At 41.6% G+C, this 19,750-nt stretch overlaps 1 protein-coding gene across 3 annotated transcripts in view; it reads left to right on the top strand.

Annotated features, from left to right (window-relative positions):
• Window positions 1–19,750, top strand: part of akap6 (A kinase (PRKA) anchor protein 6) — a 490,689-nt gene that overhangs the window by 408,700 nt on the left and 62,239 nt on the right. For all 3 annotated transcript variants that reach the window (XM_047392958.1, XM_047392960.1, XM_047392959.1), the window contains 2 exons: window positions 18,241–18,324; window positions 18,684–18,836. In XM_047392958.1, coding sequence (XP_047248914.1) covers window positions 18,241–18,324; window positions 18,684–18,836 — 237 coding nt within the window. The remainder of the gene's footprint in view (window positions 1–18,240; window positions 18,325–18,683; window positions 18,837–19,750) is intronic.

Here is a 19,750-nt window from a genome sequence, read left to right on the forward strand (position 1 = left end):
TTGTATTATTTACAGTGTCAATAATGGTAAAGGCAGGGGTGAAAGTGAGCCGGTACGGTCCGGTACTGCGTACCACTAAAAGATCCTGTGCCGGTACGCAGTACCGGGAAGAGAGAAGAACGGCTGACTGCTATGAAGCCATCATCCAGAACAAGTTATGGCTGCAAAACCTCACGAGCACACAAAGACGATCAGATCCACTACCAATATGCAGCCTAAAACACGACTTAATCTGTTTATAAATCTAGCTTTTTTCCCCTCATTCCAAATAGTTTCTGAACTGTTCTGCTGTGCTGGAGCCTCAATGCTCTTGCTTTGCGTCTCTCCCCTCGGAGTTCGAGGTTTTTGTGAACGGCCAGCATTTAAAACGAGCATCGCTACGTTTAATGTCTGTCTGCTCGCTGCTAAATACCCCAGTTAAAAGCAAAGGGAGAGAAACTAGTTGTAGTTCATGTTATTTTGCTGACTGACAACAACAGTGTGTGTGTGTATCGCTGATTCGCTCATTTCGCTGTCAATCAAAAAGGGATTCAGCCTCAGACAGATCAACCAATCATCATGCAGAAGCTGAGCGTCCGGGCCAGCCGAGGCCAGCCCACTGCCCCATAGACCCCCGGAGACGCTGAGCGTCTGATGGGCGGGACAAAGCCTAGCATTTTTGCTTCGCTATTGAACTCACTGTTTAAAGCACTGTGAAGCTGCGGGAATGAGTGAGAGGAAAGCCGCGTCGTTACCAGTGATAAGAAGCTGATTCTGAACAAAAGTTGAGCGCGCTGTAGCACATATTTAGTCAATGACATGTACACACAACAGTATATATTTGATCACTTATTTTTTGACATTTTAGGAGAAGCTGAGCTTCCCTTGCGGTCTTAGAGCAATCGCCACTGATATATATATATATATATATATATATATATATGCATGCATATATGCCCCCAGTGCCTCCCCAACATCTAAACACAAGGATAGAATGATGAATCTAAACATGAAGTAGAATAACAGCAACTGAAGAATGTAGGGAATACAGACTGGGAACTCAAACCCAGACCCATCACAGGCAGATCAAGACATCACCCGCATCCCCTTAAAGGCGGATACTAGGCGCCCTAAAAAAAGTCCAGAAAAAACAAAGGAAACAAAACAGAGTTCAGGCGGGCGGCCGGGAGGACATCCAGGTGTGACCCAGAGTTCACGGTTGTCCCGAAGAGGCATAGAGGTATTTTGACCTTGGCGGCCCTTGACCCTTGAGAAGGAGTCTAGGAGGCCTGCGGTGACTGAGAAGGAGTCTTGGAGGCTAGTGGCGGCTGAGAAGATGCCTTGGAGGCCGGCGGCAGTTTAGAAGGAGATCTGAAGGCCAGTGAAGTGTAGAGGACCCTAGGGGAACCCTGTCTGGAGGTCAGCCACAAGGAATCTGATCGGTGGAGCCTAGAGGACCCTCGGGGAACCCGGTGTGGAGGTCGGGAAAGCTGGCAAAGTAAAAGTTGGAAAAACTGTACCAATGACTGAACGGACTGAAAAATATGACCCAAACAGAATGTAAAGATATTTGCAACACCTGGAGAGACTAAATTCAACTTTCCTGCACTCCTACCAACTCCAACCACACAACAGATTGCATTTTAAGGCTAAAAAAGTGGATTTTGCATGATACTGTATGTCCCCTTTGTTGTAAGTGACATAACATTTGGCTAGTTTCTGGGGCTAAATATTTATTTATTATTTTTCCTTCAAATATTTCATATGGCTTTTAAACCAAATATAGTTGGCTTTGTGTCAAGTTGTTATAATCATTTTGTGTCAATGTTTTGTGTTGAGTTTGTCCATTTCTTCTAAATATTTGTAACCTTTTTCCTTGAAATTATACCCAACACTGACAAAACAACAGCTTTGTCAATCTCCCCTTCCTAGGTCTATGCTTTTTTTTTTCTTTCCTCTTTCCATCTAGCCACCCCTCTCTTCACGGCTGGTTTCAGTAATTAGATTATTGTGATGAGCAGGTAAAGGAGACTTAAGAGGATTTCACTTTTGGGAGAAAGATTTAAGTGAGAGATATAGAAGTGGCTGAGGATGTGGAGGGTTGGAGGTGGAATCAGGAAAGATGAGAATCTTCTTTGTTTTGTCTGTATCCTAAGTTGCTCCCTTCCTGCTGGAGGATGTTGAGTGACAGTCAGAAAAATGATAGAACAGAAAAAGAAAGTAAATGAGGAAATAAACATAACTTGTTATTCAATTATTAAAAGCCATTCACACAGATCTGAAAATACCTGCATATGTAATAACAAATTAAAGATGGCATTTACTAAGAAAAAAATAACTAATGTTTTGATCAACTAGACACAGTTCATTCAGAGTTTATTTTAGTCTGCAACCAGAGGGTGATGCTGTCAGGATCTGTCTGTTTTTTTGTGTTTATTTACTTTCTGCTCAGCCAGGTGCTTTTCTGTTCATTCAGGTTTATTTAGATTCATTCTGTTTAGTTTTGTTACTTCCTTGATTCTTGTGTTGTTTTAGTTTATATTTCCTTATAGACCTTGTTTCCCCTTGGCCATGTTCCCTATTTTATTTTCACTGTTTTCATCTTCTGTTCCATAGACATGTCCCTGTTTTCTTCCTGCACTCCCTGCTCAATCAGGTTAATTAACCTCTACCTTAGTGCTCCTGCATTGCTGGTCACCAGCTGTTCCATATCCCTCCTGATTAGTTCTTCTTTCAGTTAATTGGTTCATCCTACCCTTCACTCAGTATTTAAGCTTTCTGGTTTTCATTGTTTGCCACTTGTTCCTCCTGTTACCCTGATTGCTACCTGAATCCATGCTTCTGTTGTTTTTCTGTTATTCACCTGCCTGAGTTCCTGTACCTGGTCAAACTGTAAGTTTGCTCTTCATTAAATCCTTCTCATCAAATCCACTACGCACTGCATTTGGGTCCTACCTCAACATGCACCATGACAGAATAACCAGCAGATGCAAATGTATGTTCACTGATATATGAAAGTAATATACCAATAGGGAAAATGTATCCCTCAATTTTTTCTTGTTGAGATTATGTCTTTCTCTGGTTACTCTTAAAATGTGACCTTTTTTATTGGCTGTTTCAAATAGAACACTATTGGTAATGAATACATTTGATACTGTAGATAGCCAGTACTATCTATTTAAAGAGTCGTTTAATGCAAAAATAATGACAGTCCAGAAGTAAGGATGGGTACCTTTCACATTTGAACCAATTCGGTACCGATACCAGGTACCTGGGAATCGATACTGGTACTCAACATTACCAGTTTTCAGTACTTTTGTGTGTGTTTATGTGGTAATATATCGTAGTTTGTTTAAGAATAAAATATATTTTTTTTCAATTTAACATATTTATTTCTCAATATATAAATTTTAATGAATATATCAAATCGGCATCCAGCTGTTTGTATTGTAACATCTCAGTTGTTTCATAATAATGCACAAATTAAAACCCAGCCATGTTGCTGGTTGGAGACGACAAATCCCTAATGGATGCAGGCGTTCTAACAGTGTCATATGCAGGAGTTGTAGCCGTATATTAGAGGATGAAGAAAATTGTGCACTCTTCAACCTTGAGTAAAATCTGGTGCTTAACCAGGTGCTTCCGCAGATTAGAAGTCATTCTGCTGCTGGCCTTGTGTAACACTGCAACACTTTTACGATTGTATTGGTTACTTTCTGGTATGGACCAGTTATCGCAAGGATATTAACAAAACTGACAACAGAAAATTAAGTTCATCATAGGAGCCTGGGATGGAACAAGACAACCAAAGAAAAATGCTCACCTGATTCAGAAATACATATTTAACTTAAGTTACAACAAATAAATAATTAGATAGACACCAGATAAGTGTGTCAAGACAAGATTACATTTGACAAGTATCAAGTAATTCAAATGCAATAATAATTTGACTTTTGCATCCTTTTCAGTTCAAAAAGGTTCAGTTCGTGGTTAAAATTCAACCAAAAAATATGAAAGATAGTTCAGCTATTGTCCATGTTCTCTTAGTTAAGTTACTTTTGGTAAAAACAGGACTCTCACAGTGTCCAATGTCCGGAATCGAAAGGGAAAAGTAAATAATCCTACCAGCTCGCCACTCTAGAAGAGGTTCAGGGAGTCCAAAAAAAACCTGGCCTATAAACAAGGTCAAAATTAGCATCTGGAAAAGTAATACATTAGGTTACCGGTAACATTTCTAAATTGCATTCAGTACATCCATAAATTACAATAATTCAGAATTCCAAATGATTCAGAATTAATTTAATAATTCATCATTGGTCATTGTATTCAAAATAAGCTGCGCAGCTAGATTCAATTAATTCAACAAAAATACATTCAATAGCATAAAGTTAAGAGAAAGCGTGCATGCCATGGGCGTTTCAATGACATTGCCACAAACATTAGCAGCATTAATATTTAAACAGGGTCAAAACATCCCAAAACAATTCCATGATCCCATAGAATGCAGCCGAATAATTAAGGACCCTTAAAACATTTGCCACAAACAAATATTAGTCATAATTTATGACCGTAACTAAGTTTATGAACATAAATGTGTAAAAATAACTAACTGTGTTCTGGACTTCCGTTCGCGAATGCAGAAGTGATGCCGCAACACAACCGGCATTAAAAATGAACTTAAGCAATAAAGTTGATGACTTTACCCAACCGGTCTGAACAATCATTTTGTAAAGTAACTTGCCAATGAATATGGGAAGATTTACATAAGGTGTTGATCGGATTTTGTGTTGAATCGGTCCGCCGTTTACTCCAGCTATGCACAGCCAACTGCAAGGAGGATGTGACATCAGAACGGGCCGTACTCCGGGAGCGCTTCCCTTTACTGAATCAGAATCAGCTTTATTGCCAAGTTCGTACATACAAACAAGGAATTTGACTCCGGTACACTTTGCTCTTTGGTTTTGTTTTTGCATTACAGAATATACATATTTACAATGTACAATATACACATATATTAAAAAAAAAAAATATGCATTTGTAACATCTGTATGCTGTTGTTTTGTACTCCTGGATGGAGGGAAGGTCAGCCCTGATTATTCTCTCTGCATTCCTGATTATTCGTTGCAGTCTGGACCTGTCCTGTTTTGTGGATGAGCCAAACCACACTGAGATGGATGAAGACAGGACAGATTGACTGATGGCAGTGTAGAAGATGACCAACAGCTCCTGTGGAAGGTTGAACTTCTTGAGTTGCCTCAGGAAGTACAGTCTCTGCTGGGCCTTCTTTCGAAGTGTCTATGTGTGAGGACCATCTCAGGTCCTCAGAGATGGTGGTTCCTAAGAACCTGAAGTGGTCCACGGCCGATACAGTGTTGTTGAGGATTGTGAGGGGGGTGTATGGGGGTGGTGTTCTCCGAAAGTCCACCACCATTTCCACAGCCTTGAGTGGGCTGAGTTCAAGGTAGTTCTGACCGCACCAGTGTACCAGCCGATCCACCTGGTGTCTGTATGCAGACTCATCACCGTCCTGGATCAGACCAATGACAGTGGTGTCATCTGCAAACTTAAGGAGTTTCACGGATGAGTCCGCTGAGGTGCAGTCATTTATGTACAGGGAGAAGAGGAGTGGGGATAGAACACACCCCTGGGGGGCACCAGTACTTATTTATCTGGTTCAGGAGAAGATGCTCCCCAGTCTCACCTGCTGCTGTCGGTCCATCAGGAAGCTGTTGATCCACTGACAGGTGGAGGCTGGGACGTTGAGCTGGGTGACCTTCTGGTGGAGGATGTCTGGTATGGTGGTGTTGAAGGCCGAGCTGAAGTCTACAAACAGGATCCTGGCATATGTCCCTGGACGGTCGAGGTGTTGCAGGATGAAGTGTAGACCTAAGTTAACAGCATTATCTGCTGACCTGTTTGCTTGGTAAGCAAATTGCAAGGGGTCCAGCAGTGGGCCGGTAATGTCTTTCAGGTGCTTCAACACCAGCCGCTCAAAGGATTTCATGACCACAGACGTCAGGGCTACAGGCCTCTAGTCATTTAATCCTTGGATGGTGGGTTTCTTGGGAACCAGGATGATGGTGGATCATTTGAGACTGGAGGGGACCTCTCATTTCTCCAGTGATTTGTTGAAGATCCTTGTGAAGATCGGAGTGAGTTGATTTGCACAGGCTTTCAGGCATGATGGGGAGATGTTATCAGGTCCTCCAGCTTTCTTTGTCTTCATGCGCTGAAAGAGCCTATTTACATCTTCCTCGGAGATCTTAAGTGCAGGCAGATGATCTGAAGGTAGGGGGTTGGTAGCTTTATGGGAAGAATTTGTTCCTGAATGGGATGTGGAGGAGATGGTTTGAGGTGTGAATGGCTTCTTGTCATGTCTGCAGTAGAAGCCATTCAGACGGTTCACCAGGCGAGGACTCTGTTCAGGAAGCCGTATTATCGAACGCTTTCCATTGTTGACTGTACCAGTGGCTACTGACGTCATTATGTTCTTGTGTGTGCAATGCTGTGTTTAGGTCCAGCACGGAATTTGACCACACTTCGACTCCCTCAGTGTCAGAATGATGCGTTTAGGTACCAAAACATGGTACCGTTTGATCTTACATGAATAGGTACTCGGTAGTACCAACGGAATTTGGTCGGTACCTATAAAAGTAACAAATTCGGTACCCATCCCTATCAGAAGTATAACAAAATACAATTTGAACGAACTAAACATTTTTTAATTGGAATTACAGGCGGCCAACATAACAGAAATACTATCTAAATTCACGTAGACTTCAATCAACCCAAAGCTTTTTTTATATAGATTTTTTACAATTTTATTATTTGTTCTTTTAATGACACAAAGTTCTTCATTTTACAGCCTCCTACTTTCATTAGTATAATTTGACTATAAACACATTTAAAGGAATTTCCGCAACACATTCAACCACCACTGTTTTTGTAAGTATATTGTAAACTAACCACCTTTTAAACAGTTTTTTGGGGTCTTTGTGTTTTGTCTGTCACTTTAGTTTTGTACTTGAATTGTGGTTCTGGGGTACAGAATTACAAGCCTCTAGATGGAGACTCAACTGATCCTGAAGGTTTTCTATGGGATTCAGGTCAGGAGAAAGTGCAGGCCACAACATTCAAGGCACCCCAGTCTCCAGCAGCCGTTCCCTGATTACGCGATGTCGATGAGATGGAACATTGTCGACTATGAAGATAAAATTAGGCCATTGTTGTTCATGCAGGGGAACAATGACTGTAGTATGGGCTTTTCACTGTACCATTCACAAAGTTTAGGGTAGTGCTGTACTGCCTAGACACAACTGCCCACACTGTAACACCCCCACCACCAAAGGCTGGTCTGGTGATAACTCCTTGACGTCTCCAACATCATTGGTGTCAATCATTTCTGCTCAGCGTGAATCTGCTTTCATCAAAGAACAGCGCCAAGGCCAACTGATCCCTCGTCCAGCATAAATGCCCCGGGCCTGTCCAAGACTATGATGTCTGTGCCTGGTGGTGTGGTCAGGTACCCTTGCAGGTTATCTAGCACACAGACCAAGCTGATGTAAACAGTTTTGAATAGTCTGACATGACACTTGGGTGCCTCTCACCTCATTTAAATGTGCCTTTATTTGAGTGGCCTTCATCATAATTTGGTATCTCTGTTGCAACCTGCTGATGACACTCTGTGACACTCTGAGTTCCATCTGAATACATCATGTTTTAAGTCTCACAATGGCAGGGTGCTGGTGATCAATTGTTATATATGGTCTTGGTCTCATGATGTCAAAATGTAAATAGCATCATGAGGAAGACTGTTAATACCAAGTCTGATTAAACCAGGAACTTTATTGGTCTACTCATGGAATAAAGAGCTCTTGTGAATTTTACTGTTAGGCTGCTTGTTACAGAACAGCAAGTTGTGCAAAAAGTATTGAACATTGAACATTGAACAGTTGGACATGTGCATTCAAAAGTTTAGAGAAGGTCACGTTAAGTTAATCTATAAAGGCTATAGTACAATTTAGGTTCATCCTGAAATTTCACTTGAAAGCCGAATATCCCTTACTTTTTGTAAGAAGTGTAGTTCTTTTTCTGTCCACTTGCCTCAGTCATTTTTGTACTTTCTGTGAGCCTCAGCCTTCTCTCATCCCAATCCTTATACTGTTCTATGGTTTTTCAGCCAGCTTAGGAGGAGTGCTTTTAATCAAGCTTTGGTCCTACTGGGTTTGTAGAGCTCTCTGGGTCAATATAGGCCCAGTCAGACTAGATCGATCTAAAGAAATGGAAAGCAAAATTAGGGATCAGTGGAAAAAATCACCAGACTTGGAACAGACTATTTTTCTTCCTGTATGAATGGAAACTTGCAAATTGAGCCCTAATTTCCTGTACTCTGACCAGAAGGCTGTGTTGTTTTAAAAAGAACGTTCACAGGTGGCTCAATAAATGTGGCTCTTTTCAGGTCCAGGTAGAGTGTTTCACAATTGTCTATGATCTCCTCTGACATGTTTGAAGTGATTGTAGGCTTCGCTGGCTTCTGGTTGGATCTTGTAAATGGATATACCTTTTTAGTACAAATTATTTTCTCGCCAAATTTAATCAAATATGGCAATAAAGATTATGGTACAACACCTCCAATAATATCCCCCAGTAGGCCCACCACGTGCAGGGTAAACCACGAGGGACGGTGCAAAGAGGATCGGGCAGCGGACGAAAGTGGACTGGCTCTAGGGACGTGGAATGTCACCTCACTGAGAGCCTGAGCTTTTGCGGGAGGTTGAGAGATATCGGCTAAAAATAGTCGGGCTCAGGGCGCGGTGCTGATGGTGTCAGGGTTAAGCGCGCGACCAATTACAAAGGCTACAGTCCTCGAAATGGAGTCCCGGACCCGGCGACATTTGCCGAATGTCTCCCCCTTTCTCTACCCCTCTTTCCTGTCTGCCAACTGTCAAAAAAAATAAATAAATAAAAATAGTTGGGCTCACCTCCACACACAGCGTGGGCTCTGGAACCCAGCTCCTCGTGAGAGGCTGGACTCTCTTCTACTCTGGAGTGGCCTGTGGGGAGAGGCGGTGAGCTGGGGTGGGTTTGGTTGTCGCCCCCCAGCTCAGCCGTCTCATGTTGCGGTTTAACCTGGATGAGAGGGTTGCATTCCTGCGCCTTCAGGTCAGAGAGAGGTCTCTGCCTGTTGTTTCGGCCTACGGGCCGAGTACTCCTGATTCTTGGTGTCCCAGTGACACCTAGAGGGGTATGATTGGGAGGAATGGAGTCCCCAATCTGAACCCAAGTGGTTTTTCGTTATTGGACATCTGTGCCAGTCACATACTGTCCATAATGAACACCATGTTCAAGCATAAGGGTGTTCATCAATGTACTTGGCACCAGAACACCAAAGGCAGGAGGCTGATGATCGACTTTGTAATCATGTCTTGGACACTCGGGTGAAGAGAGGGGGGGAGCTGTCTACCGATCACTACCTGGTGATGAGTTGAATCCGCTGGAAGTGGAGGAAGCTGGACAGACTTGTCAGGCCCAAGTGTATACTGAGGGTCGGCTGGTAATGTCTGGCGGAGCCCTTGGCCAGGGATGTATTCAACTCCCACCTCCAAGAGAGCTTTGACCAGAGTCGGGGGGAGGTTGGAGAGAAAGAGTCCGAGTGTACTATGTTCTCTATTGTGGATTTTGCCTCCCGTAGCTTTGGCCGTAAGGTCTGTGGTGCCTGTCATGGCTGCAATCCTCAAACCGGGTGGTGGACACGGGCAGTAAGGGATGCCGTCAAGCTGAAGAAGGAGTCCTACCGGCTGTGGTTGGCTTGTGGCACTCCTGACGCAGCCGATGGATACCGTGAAGCCAAGTTGCTGTGGCCTGGACTGTAGTAGAGGCAAAAACCGGGGCCATGGAGAAGGACTACCGGCTCCGTCATAGCGATTCTGGCAAACTGTCCGGCACCTCAGCAGAGGGAAGCAGTGTTTGAGCTGTGGATGAGATGTGCCCTCAGTATCTCAAGTCTCTGGATGTTATGGGGTTGTCTTGGCTGACACGCCTCCTTAATGTTGCATGGCAGTTGGGGACGGTGCCTCTGGACTGGCGGACCAGGATGATGGTCCCCCTTCACAAGAAGGTGGAAGGGAAGGTGTGTTCCAACTACAGGGGGATCACACTCAACCTTCCTGGTAAGACCTATGCCAGGGTACTGGAGAGGAGAGTCCAGCCGATAGTCGACCCTCGAATTAAGGAGTGGCAGTGTAGTTTTTGTCCCAGCCTTGGAAAACTCCACCAGCTCTATACCCTCTACAGGGTGCTCGAGGGTTCATAGGAGTTTGCCCAACTGGTCCACATAAGTTTTGTGTACCTGGAGAAAGCTTTCGATCGTGACCCTCGTTGTGCCCTTTGGGAGGCACTCCAGGAGTATGGAGTCGGGGCCCCTTTATTAAGGGTCATCCGGTCTCTGTACAAGCGGAGCAGGAGTTTGGTCTGCATTGCCGTCGTACCCGTTCCCAGTGCATGTTGGACTCTGGCAGGGCTGCCCTGTGTCACCGGTTCTGTTCATAACTTTTATGGACAGGAATTCTAGGCGGAGCCAAGGACCGAAGGGGGTCTGGTTTGGGAACCAGTGGATTTCGTCTCCTTTTTGCAGATGACGTGGTCCTGCCGGCCCTCTCTAGCCAAGCCCTACAGCTAGACAATGTGGGGGCTCACAGCCAAGTGTAAAGTGGATGGGATGGGGATCAGCTGCTCCAAGTCCAAGGGCATGGTTCTCGACCCGAAAAGGGTGGGTTGCCCTCTTCAGGTTGGAGGGGACCTCCTGCCTCCAGTGGAGGAGTTCATGTATCTCTGCCTTGTTCATGAGTGAGGGGAGAATGGAGTGGGAGATCGACAGACTGATCAGTACGATTTGCCACAGTAATAAGGAAGCCGTGCCTGTCCATTGTGGTGAAGAGGGAGCTGAGCCGAAAAGAGAAGTTCTCGATTTAGCGGTAGGTCTACGTTCCTATGGGCATAAACTTTGATCCTGGATACATGCAGCTGAAATGAGCTTCCTCCACAGGAGATAGGGTGAGGAGATCTGCCATCCGGGAAGACCTCGGAGTAAACCCGCTGCTCCTCCACATCGAGAGGGAGTCAGTTGTGCCTCAGGCATCGGTATCGGATGTCTCCTGGACGCCTCCCTGGGAGGTGTTCCAGGCACGTCCCACCAGGAGAGGCCTGGACACGCTGGAGGGACTATGTTTCTCAGCTGGCCTGGTAATGCTTTGGGCTCCCCCCGTAGGAGCTGAGGGAGGTGTCTGGGGAGAGGGAAATCTGGGTTTCTCTACTAAGTCTGCAGCCCCCTGCGACTCGGTTCCGGATAAAGCGGGAGATGACGTGTACGAGTACCTCCAATAGCATGTTGATTGCATTTGCTGGCATATTAACATGTTAGTTACATGGGTTTGTTAATGTATAAACAACTGTTGGTTGAAAGATAAGACATATGTCAAAACTGAACAGAGCTATATTTTAACCTACCTACTTAGCACAGCATATCAGCACTTTATACACTTAACAAACACCTAACCACCAAATGCCAAGCACAGTGATGTTGTGATGATAGTTTAAGCTTGTTGATTTATTATTGACTGCCATTGAATGATGTCATCAAGTGACAAGACAAACCAATAGTTTTAAATCCAAGATGCAAGATTGTTATTAATATTATTGTTGTAAAAAGTGGCCTAATACTCACTGCTTGTTGTTTTGTTAAGGTCTCAGATCTGGCTAAAATCAACTTTTGCAGAAACTCCATGATCAACAAACCTACAACCGAATAATAAAAAAAGACTTAATTAATTAAGGTATTAGATGGATTTAGATTTTTTTGGAAAGCAACAATGTTTGGTTTTTGGGATTTGTTTGCATTAAATTAAACAAGTGTTGTTGGTAATCTGAAGTTGTATTTAAACCATGTGCTTGATTCTTTGATAATATAAGTGCATCAGTAGGAACAACCATGTTCCTCATAAAAAAGTTGAATTATTGTTGCAACTGTAATCTAGCTAAATTTATCTTTGCCTTCCCTCTCTGCGGCCTGCAGCAGTCATCTGATGCAATGCAATATCATTCACTCATTTTGTTGTTGTTTTAAAGTTGTCTCCTTCAACGTAATACATACCTCCTGTTTTGAATAAATTTGTTTGCCATCTGACAAACACACTCTCAAATACAGACTGGGCTTGTCCTCTTGATCCTGTCTGCAGTATTCTGCATCCCTATCTCCTGTTTAGACAAGCAGCCAAGCCACAAATATGCTAAACTAAAGAAGATGAGGAGGAGGAGGAGGAGAGGAATGACAGAAGTAGTGCTGTGTGTGTGTGTGTGTCAGAGAGAGTGAAAGCTGAGTAAGAAAGTATGTACAGAGAGACATGGACAGGAAACAGAATTCCATTTCACTGTAACAGTGTTTAATATTTATTGGAAAATGTAAGGAAAATGTAAAAAGTGCTTTTCAGTGAGCGGGCAGGATTACCATAAATAGTTTGGGGCTTGGATGTGTTTGGTCCCGCTGCTCAGGAGTAAGGCTTTCCCCTCTTTGTTTCTGTAACACACATAGAAATATATGTTTGCACACACACACACACACACACACACAGACACACATCTAGGAATGCTTGTGCACATACTAGTATGAACAGATATTCACACGTGCAAACACACACACACTGGCCTTTGAGAATGAAAAACTAATCAGCATATAGTAATTTACAATAGGCTCTGCCAATCCTTGTTTCTTTCTTCTATTTGCATTTATTAAGCAGAATCAGGGTAGGGGGGGTAGGTTGCTTGGTATTTTTACTTATTTTATGTGCTGTTATTGCTGATCACAGATCTTTGTGCTGAATTAGAGTTTACATTAACATTCATATTTTGTTCCTTTAATTGATGAGAGACCGCTACATTAATTTCACTGCTAAGATAACGAACACATAATAATCTGTATCCTAGAAGTTCTAGGACAAAATAATAATTTTTGGTTATTGTCTAAATGCAAAGCAAATTCTGCATGTCATTCGGAAATCAAGGTGCCAGAGTCTGGAGGAAGACTGGGGAGAAGGAAATGCCAAAATGCCAGAAGTCCAGTGTCAAGTACCCACAGTCAGTGATGGTCTGGGGTGCCGTGTCAGCTGCTGGTGTTGGTCCACTGTGTTTTATCAAGGGCAGGGTCAATGCAGCTAGCTATCAGGAGATTTTGGAGCACTTCATGCTTCCATCTGCTGAAAAGCTTTATGGAGATGAAGATTTCATTTTTCAGCACGACCTGGCACCTGCTCACAGTGCCAAAACCACTGGTAAATGGTTTACTGACCATGGTATCACTGTGCTCAATTGGCCTGCCAACTCTCCTGACCTGAACCCCATAGAGAATCTGTGGGATATTGTGAAGAGAACGTTGAGAGACTCAAGACCCAACACTCTGGATGAGTTAAAGGCCGCTATCGAAGCATCCTGGGCCTCCATAAGACCTCAGCAGTGCCACAGGCTGATTGCCTCCATGCCACGCCGCATTGAAGCAGTCATTTCTGCAAAAGGATTCCCGACCAAGTATTGAGTGCATAACTGTACATGATTATTTGAAGGTTGACGTTTTTTGTATTAAAAACACTTTTCTTTTATTGGTCGGATGAAATATGCTAATTTTGTGAGATAGGAATTTTGGGTTTTCATGAGTTGTATGCCACAATCATCCGTATTAAGACAATAAAAGACCTGAAATATTTCAGTTAGTGTGCAATGAATCTAAAATATATGAATGTTAAATTTTTATCATGACATGGAAAATAATGAACTTTATCACAATATGCTAATATTTTGAGAAGGACCTGTACTCACGGCTTGTTATCTTGTTGAATAGAGTCTCAGATCTGAAAATAATAACTTAAGTTCAGTGGTGTACTGATTATAAAAATAAGCATAATCAGTCTGTGGTGTCGTTCAATTCTGCATGGGGCCTTTCAACCAAACCAGTTTCAATACCTAACTGGTGCTAGAGCTTAGTAAGCACCAGTTATTTGTGCTGCTATCTCAGCACCTGTTTGCTGCTGGGCCAGACGAAAGACCCGCTTACATGAGGAGCTGGGTTGGGATCATGGGAAAGCAGGCAATCAAAACATTGTGAGTTGTGAGTTTTGAACTCCAGAGGTTAGTGTAGTTTTGGATCTGATAACTTAAAACAAAAAAAACCCCACTAAAAACACCGGGTTTCAACTTTAATAAATTGTCGAGTTAACATCACAGTAAGCAGAGCCTTTATATTCAGGTAGTTTATTTTTAAATTACCAATCATGGGGTTTAAGGCTCTGCTCGCAGCTGACATATCCCCATTGAATGCATCATCTTACTGACTTGAGTCCTATAATGCTGTTCGTCTTTTAATATTATGAAGCTATGTCAATTAATTTTGCTCTAAAAGCTGTGTTAACTACTGTTTTCCAGCTGCTGGTGTGGATTACATAAAACAAGAGAGACTACTCATCATATAAGATATTAGAGTAAAAAATCCCCAACAGCATAAAGAGGAAGTTTTTATTACTGTATAGCTTTAGGAAAAACTACCGATAATTCTTTAGAATTTCTTTCAACATTCCACCCAAGGAAATATCAAATGGAAACTTTTTTTGTTATTTTTTGTGGGACTTGTCTGAGCTACTGCACCGTGTTGGCAGTTAGATGCCTCTAAGTCCCCCTGGCCCTTGTTCCCCAGAAGCGTCACAACTGTTTACAACACATTCTCTTAAAGGAATGACTCTCAAACTGTACTATAACACATTTAACACTTTTTAATCTAAATAAGGCAGGAATGGTTACAGAGATCAGCGCTGAGGCTCTTGTCCTGGATCCGCTTGATGATCAAAGCAAGGAAGCAGCCTCGAAAGAAGGTCACACATAATTTTATATCTGGCATTCCCATGCAAGGGTTATGCATTCCCTCAGTATTTATCAGTAGACTATGTGTCACCATTGTGGTGTCTATCTGATAGAGTGTGTAATAGGAGGTGTCCAATCCTCAATCTGAGATTGGACACCTTCTATTGAAAGGATATCATTATGGTGTGTGTATGAAAGCTCATCTATAAGTAATAGTCATTTTCTACCGCTTATTCCATAGTGGGTTGCGGGGGAGCTGGTGCCTATCTCCAGCAGTCTATGGGCAAAAGGTGGGGTACACCCTGGACAGGTCACCAGTCCATCACACAAACACACTCATTCATACACCTAAGGGCAATTTAGAGTGACCAATTAACCTAACAGGCATGTCTTTGGACTGTGGGAGGAAGCCGGAGTACCCGGTGAGAACCCACACATGCACGGGGAGAACATGCAAACTCCATGCAGAAAGACCCCCGGCTGGGAATCGAACCCAGGACCTTCTTGCTGCAAGGCAACAGTGCTACCAACTGCGACACCGTGCAGCCCATAAGGAATAGTAAGAAAGGTTATTCTAATAGACTAGTGGCCTTTATTTTTGTTATTTCTTTTGAAAGTAGGCAGACAGAAAATGGGGTGGAGATATGCAACACAGGTCTCCGGGGTCACAGCTCAAACCTGGGACAGCTGCATTGAGGACTGAAGCCTCTAGACAGCACTGTAAATGGTCCAGCTCTTGCTTGAAATATGCAGCCATGTCACTGGTAATATGTAGGGAGCAGAGAACAGAAATTGACACTACTAACCCTAGTTAAGAACAACCTACCTGGTAAACTCCAAAAAGGCTCTATTATCAGTTTATTATTGTTTAAGAAGAAAACTGTCATTTAGGCTTGTTGACATTATATAGTTAAGCCACAGCTTTGGGCATAATTTACAAAGGTTAGTATTCAGCCTAAACAAATTTGTAACTTAATAACTCAGCACAATGTAAATAGGGAATCGATGTGAGACAATTAGTCAATTATTTTAAACATGTACTTATGTTCTTAGGTTTGTTCTGTTTGGATTGTGGTACACCTGAATTCCCCCACTGAGAGACAATAAAGGTTATTCTATTCTATTCTATTGTATTCTATTCTATTGTATTCTATTCTATTCTATTCTATTCTATATTGATAAAAGCTGATAGTGAGGTTCCATTAATGGCAAACTAGAGTGACAGAGATGATATTGATTAGTATTGGTAGGGGCCACTTCAGTGTGGATTTTAAATCATAATTTGAGATTCTTATGTAGTAGATTTTATAATATATTGTTGGAAAAATGTATATACATCTTATTTTTGTCTGTGTTTATCAGCTTTTTAACTCTAACATATATCTATCCATCTATCAATTCATCCTTTGGCTTCTGCTTATCCAAGATTGGATAACTAATTTTGAGGGTCCCAAAGTGGTCTCAGGTGACAAGCAATACAAAGTCTCTCCACCAAGTTTTCTGTTTGCCTCTGAATCTCCTTTTAAATGGGAAATGCCTGGAAAACCTAAAACTGATTCCTTTTGTGTGGAGGAGCAGTGGCTGTAGTTTGAACCCCTCACAGATCACGGGGCTCCTCATTTGACATCTAAGGATTGAATAAGGAGCTCTATCCTTACCTTACACTGCATGGAGGGAGTTAATTTCATTTGTGGTACCTGGAATTTTATTATTTCATTTTTGATCCATATTTATTGACTCTAGGTGAGAGTTGAAACATATTCAGACTGGTACATATGGAGTTTTGTCTATCTCATCTTGTTTTTCAACACAACAGACCGAAGCAATGCCTGAATTGCTGCAGATGCAAGACCTGTCTATCTATCTATCTCCCTCCTTATCCAGCCATCACTCATAAACAACACTTCTAGATACATAAACTCCTCTTGTTGAGGCAGAGACCCCTGATCTGGAGGCATTAATCTCCCTTCTTCGGTTTGAGAACAATGGCCTCAGACTTAAAGAAGTTGATTCTCGCCCTGGCATTAACTAACTTGGATGCAAATTCTCGCCAGAAGTTATGGAATGACAAGGCCAACAGAACCACATCATCCCAAAAAAACAAAGGTGGAATCTAGAAGTTAACAAACCAGGCATCCTCTCTGCCACAATGCCGTGATATCCTATTCACACATGTAGACCAGACAAGTATACTCCCAAGAACCCCTCAGCAAGTTTTTGAATTTCGATTAAGGTTTTGATATAAAATATTTATGAATCTTATTTAGTTATAAAAGGACACTTGTGGGACCGGAAATATGCAGTCACGTCTGCATTAACAGCTCAGAAATGATATTAACCACTCTCATTATAGTTTTATTTTTTAAAAGATTATTTTTGCGGCACTAGTGTCGTTTATTTTTCCCAGTATTTTTCTCACAGTAGTTAGACCGGAAATGGGGGCGGAGAGAGAGGGCAATGTCGCCGGGGCTGCGTCTCAAACCCGGGACAGCCACGTCAAGGACCAAAGCCTCTGTATATAGGTCGCACACTAAAACCCCTACACCACCAACTGCGCCCTACTCTCATTATAGTTTTGTAAATGCAATTAGTATGTGCTACTAGTCATGCCATGGAACATGCAATTACTATTTGCTCATTTTGATGTTGGTTACCGCTTCACCTGTGTCATAACTCTTGAAAATGTTTTGAATTCACTTCTAATGAAGAATATTCATTGGGCAACAAATAAATTGAATAATGAATGATCGAATAGAATTATTGTAATTATTTGTTTTTTCGAAACATCTCAACAAAGAACAAACGACAAAATCCAAAAGCTATTACTTTCACTGTAATCTTATTGCTTTAAACCCTTAATGCCTGATATATATATTTTTATATATATATATCCAATTATATAAAAATTGGTTTTTGCTTTGCTTGATGCTAAATTAATTATGCTCTTAGGGAATTAAATAAAATTTTCTGTATTAGTATGTTGATTATTTTGTTGATGCTCATAACTGAAATTGAGTTACAGCATACGTTTTTGAGCAATCAATATTTTTAATCCTCACACTTTTTCACATGCAGCTATCTAATGGAAAATCACTTTACTGGACACTCCATGCTGTTATCCCCTTCTTGCAATGAGAAAATGGTGTCAGAAATTGAATTACAGGACAAACACTGGAACGTCATTTTAATACACAATTCCTGGGGCTTGTACTACCTCTTTTGTGATAATAAAATAGTGTATCAGTTTATGGAATTATATAAATAATTAAGAACAATTGTTTTGTCATGACATATTTGAAATTTGCTGAATTCCTCTGACTTTATGTTCATTTAGTCTTCTTTCAACTCCATGTTCATCTATAGTCCCTGTGTTCAGAGATTCAAACCCGACGACGAGGAGTGGCTTCTATTCTAAAACTGTGCCAGAAGTTGCTGCAGCAGAGCCAGGTGAGTGAAAGAAAACATGAAGACATTTTAAAGACCACTTATTTGAAAAAAGTCACAAACTAGATGCAGGTCAAGGACATAAGCAGGTAAAACAACCTAAGTGATATACATTATTAAATAATAAACTCATTCATTATCATTTACGTTAGTTTTTAAAATTAGTTCACAGAAAACAAAATTCTAAAAATACTAGTCCTTTATAAATTTATTTCTCCATTAGAAAATCAAAAAACACAGTAGCACATCTCAACACTATTAGAGCATATTTAATGTTGTTAAGTCTGTAAATTTCTTTGTTGAGTAACGGAAGACAAGAATCATGTACTCACACATTTTTATCTCCAATCCCACTTGGACAGTCAAGCCTGATGGCTGAAGCTGGCCCAGATGCGGAGCAGCACCAAGAGGCCCTGAAGCTGTTGTCAATCAACCTGGAAAGAAGGTGGGAGGCAATAGTGATGCAGGCGCTGCAATGGCAGAACAGACTGAAGAGAGCGTTGGGAGAGCAACAGGTTGGAGTGCCCTAATATTTACACTTTACATCCGTCATTTCACACTGCAGGCAGACAGCTGACACAAAGTTCCACTCAATGAGCATGACAGTGTTTGATTTGGTGCTAAAAGTGTCTTCTAAAAGACAGAAGATGCTATGTCTTAGTTATATCCTTTTAGTTGTGGAACAATCTTTTTAAAGAAATCGAAACTGGTTTATAAAATAAACATACATTCAGGAACCCAAGCTTTTATTCGTTGTGTCATTTATTCTGTATTTATTTCCTAAAACACTGTTAAATAACTTTCCTACTGCAAAACAAAATACTAAAGGTGTAATGGTGCACATAAATCAGGGTTTGGTATAGATTTGGGTTTTAAAGAAACTCGTTTGTAGGATTTTGGTACTCTGCAATCAAGAAAAGTAAATAAAAATGTATGATTTATTTATTATTTTTTTTACTTCTGTCAGCAATAAACTAAATATTTCTTAATTCTGAAATATATTTGTTTTATTATGTTGTAAAACTACAATACAATGTAGAAAGTATAGAACTGAGATTCCCCAGGCTTGCATTTTATAGGATGTATGGACTTAGGGCTGATTGGATGTAACAGGTGGCCATATGGAAGTCAACTGATTGTTCTCCAGTATCTGTGATTGTATTCAGCTTTATGTGTGGTTATATTCAGTATAAGGGTTTTTCTATCTCCGCTGTAGCAGCATGACAAATTTAATGTTCTCAAATAGCCGAGCTTAGGGATAGCTGGATGTCCTATCTATATTACTTTGGTGTCACTTTTTAAAATTGAGCTACAGAGCATTGCATTGCGCATTAAGTTCCATACAGAAATTTTCTACATGTTCAGGTGTAAAACAATACTGCATTTCTTTGGTACACGTGTGTATCGAACCCACAGGCCTGTACCGGGT

The sequence above is a fragment of the Girardinichthys multiradiatus genome, chromosome 19, assembly GCF_021462225.1.
Source record: "Girardinichthys multiradiatus isolate DD_20200921_A chromosome 19, DD_fGirMul_XY1, whole genome shotgun sequence".
Taxonomy (NCBI): Eukaryota; Metazoa; Chordata; class Actinopteri; order Cyprinodontiformes; family Goodeidae; genus Girardinichthys; species Girardinichthys multiradiatus.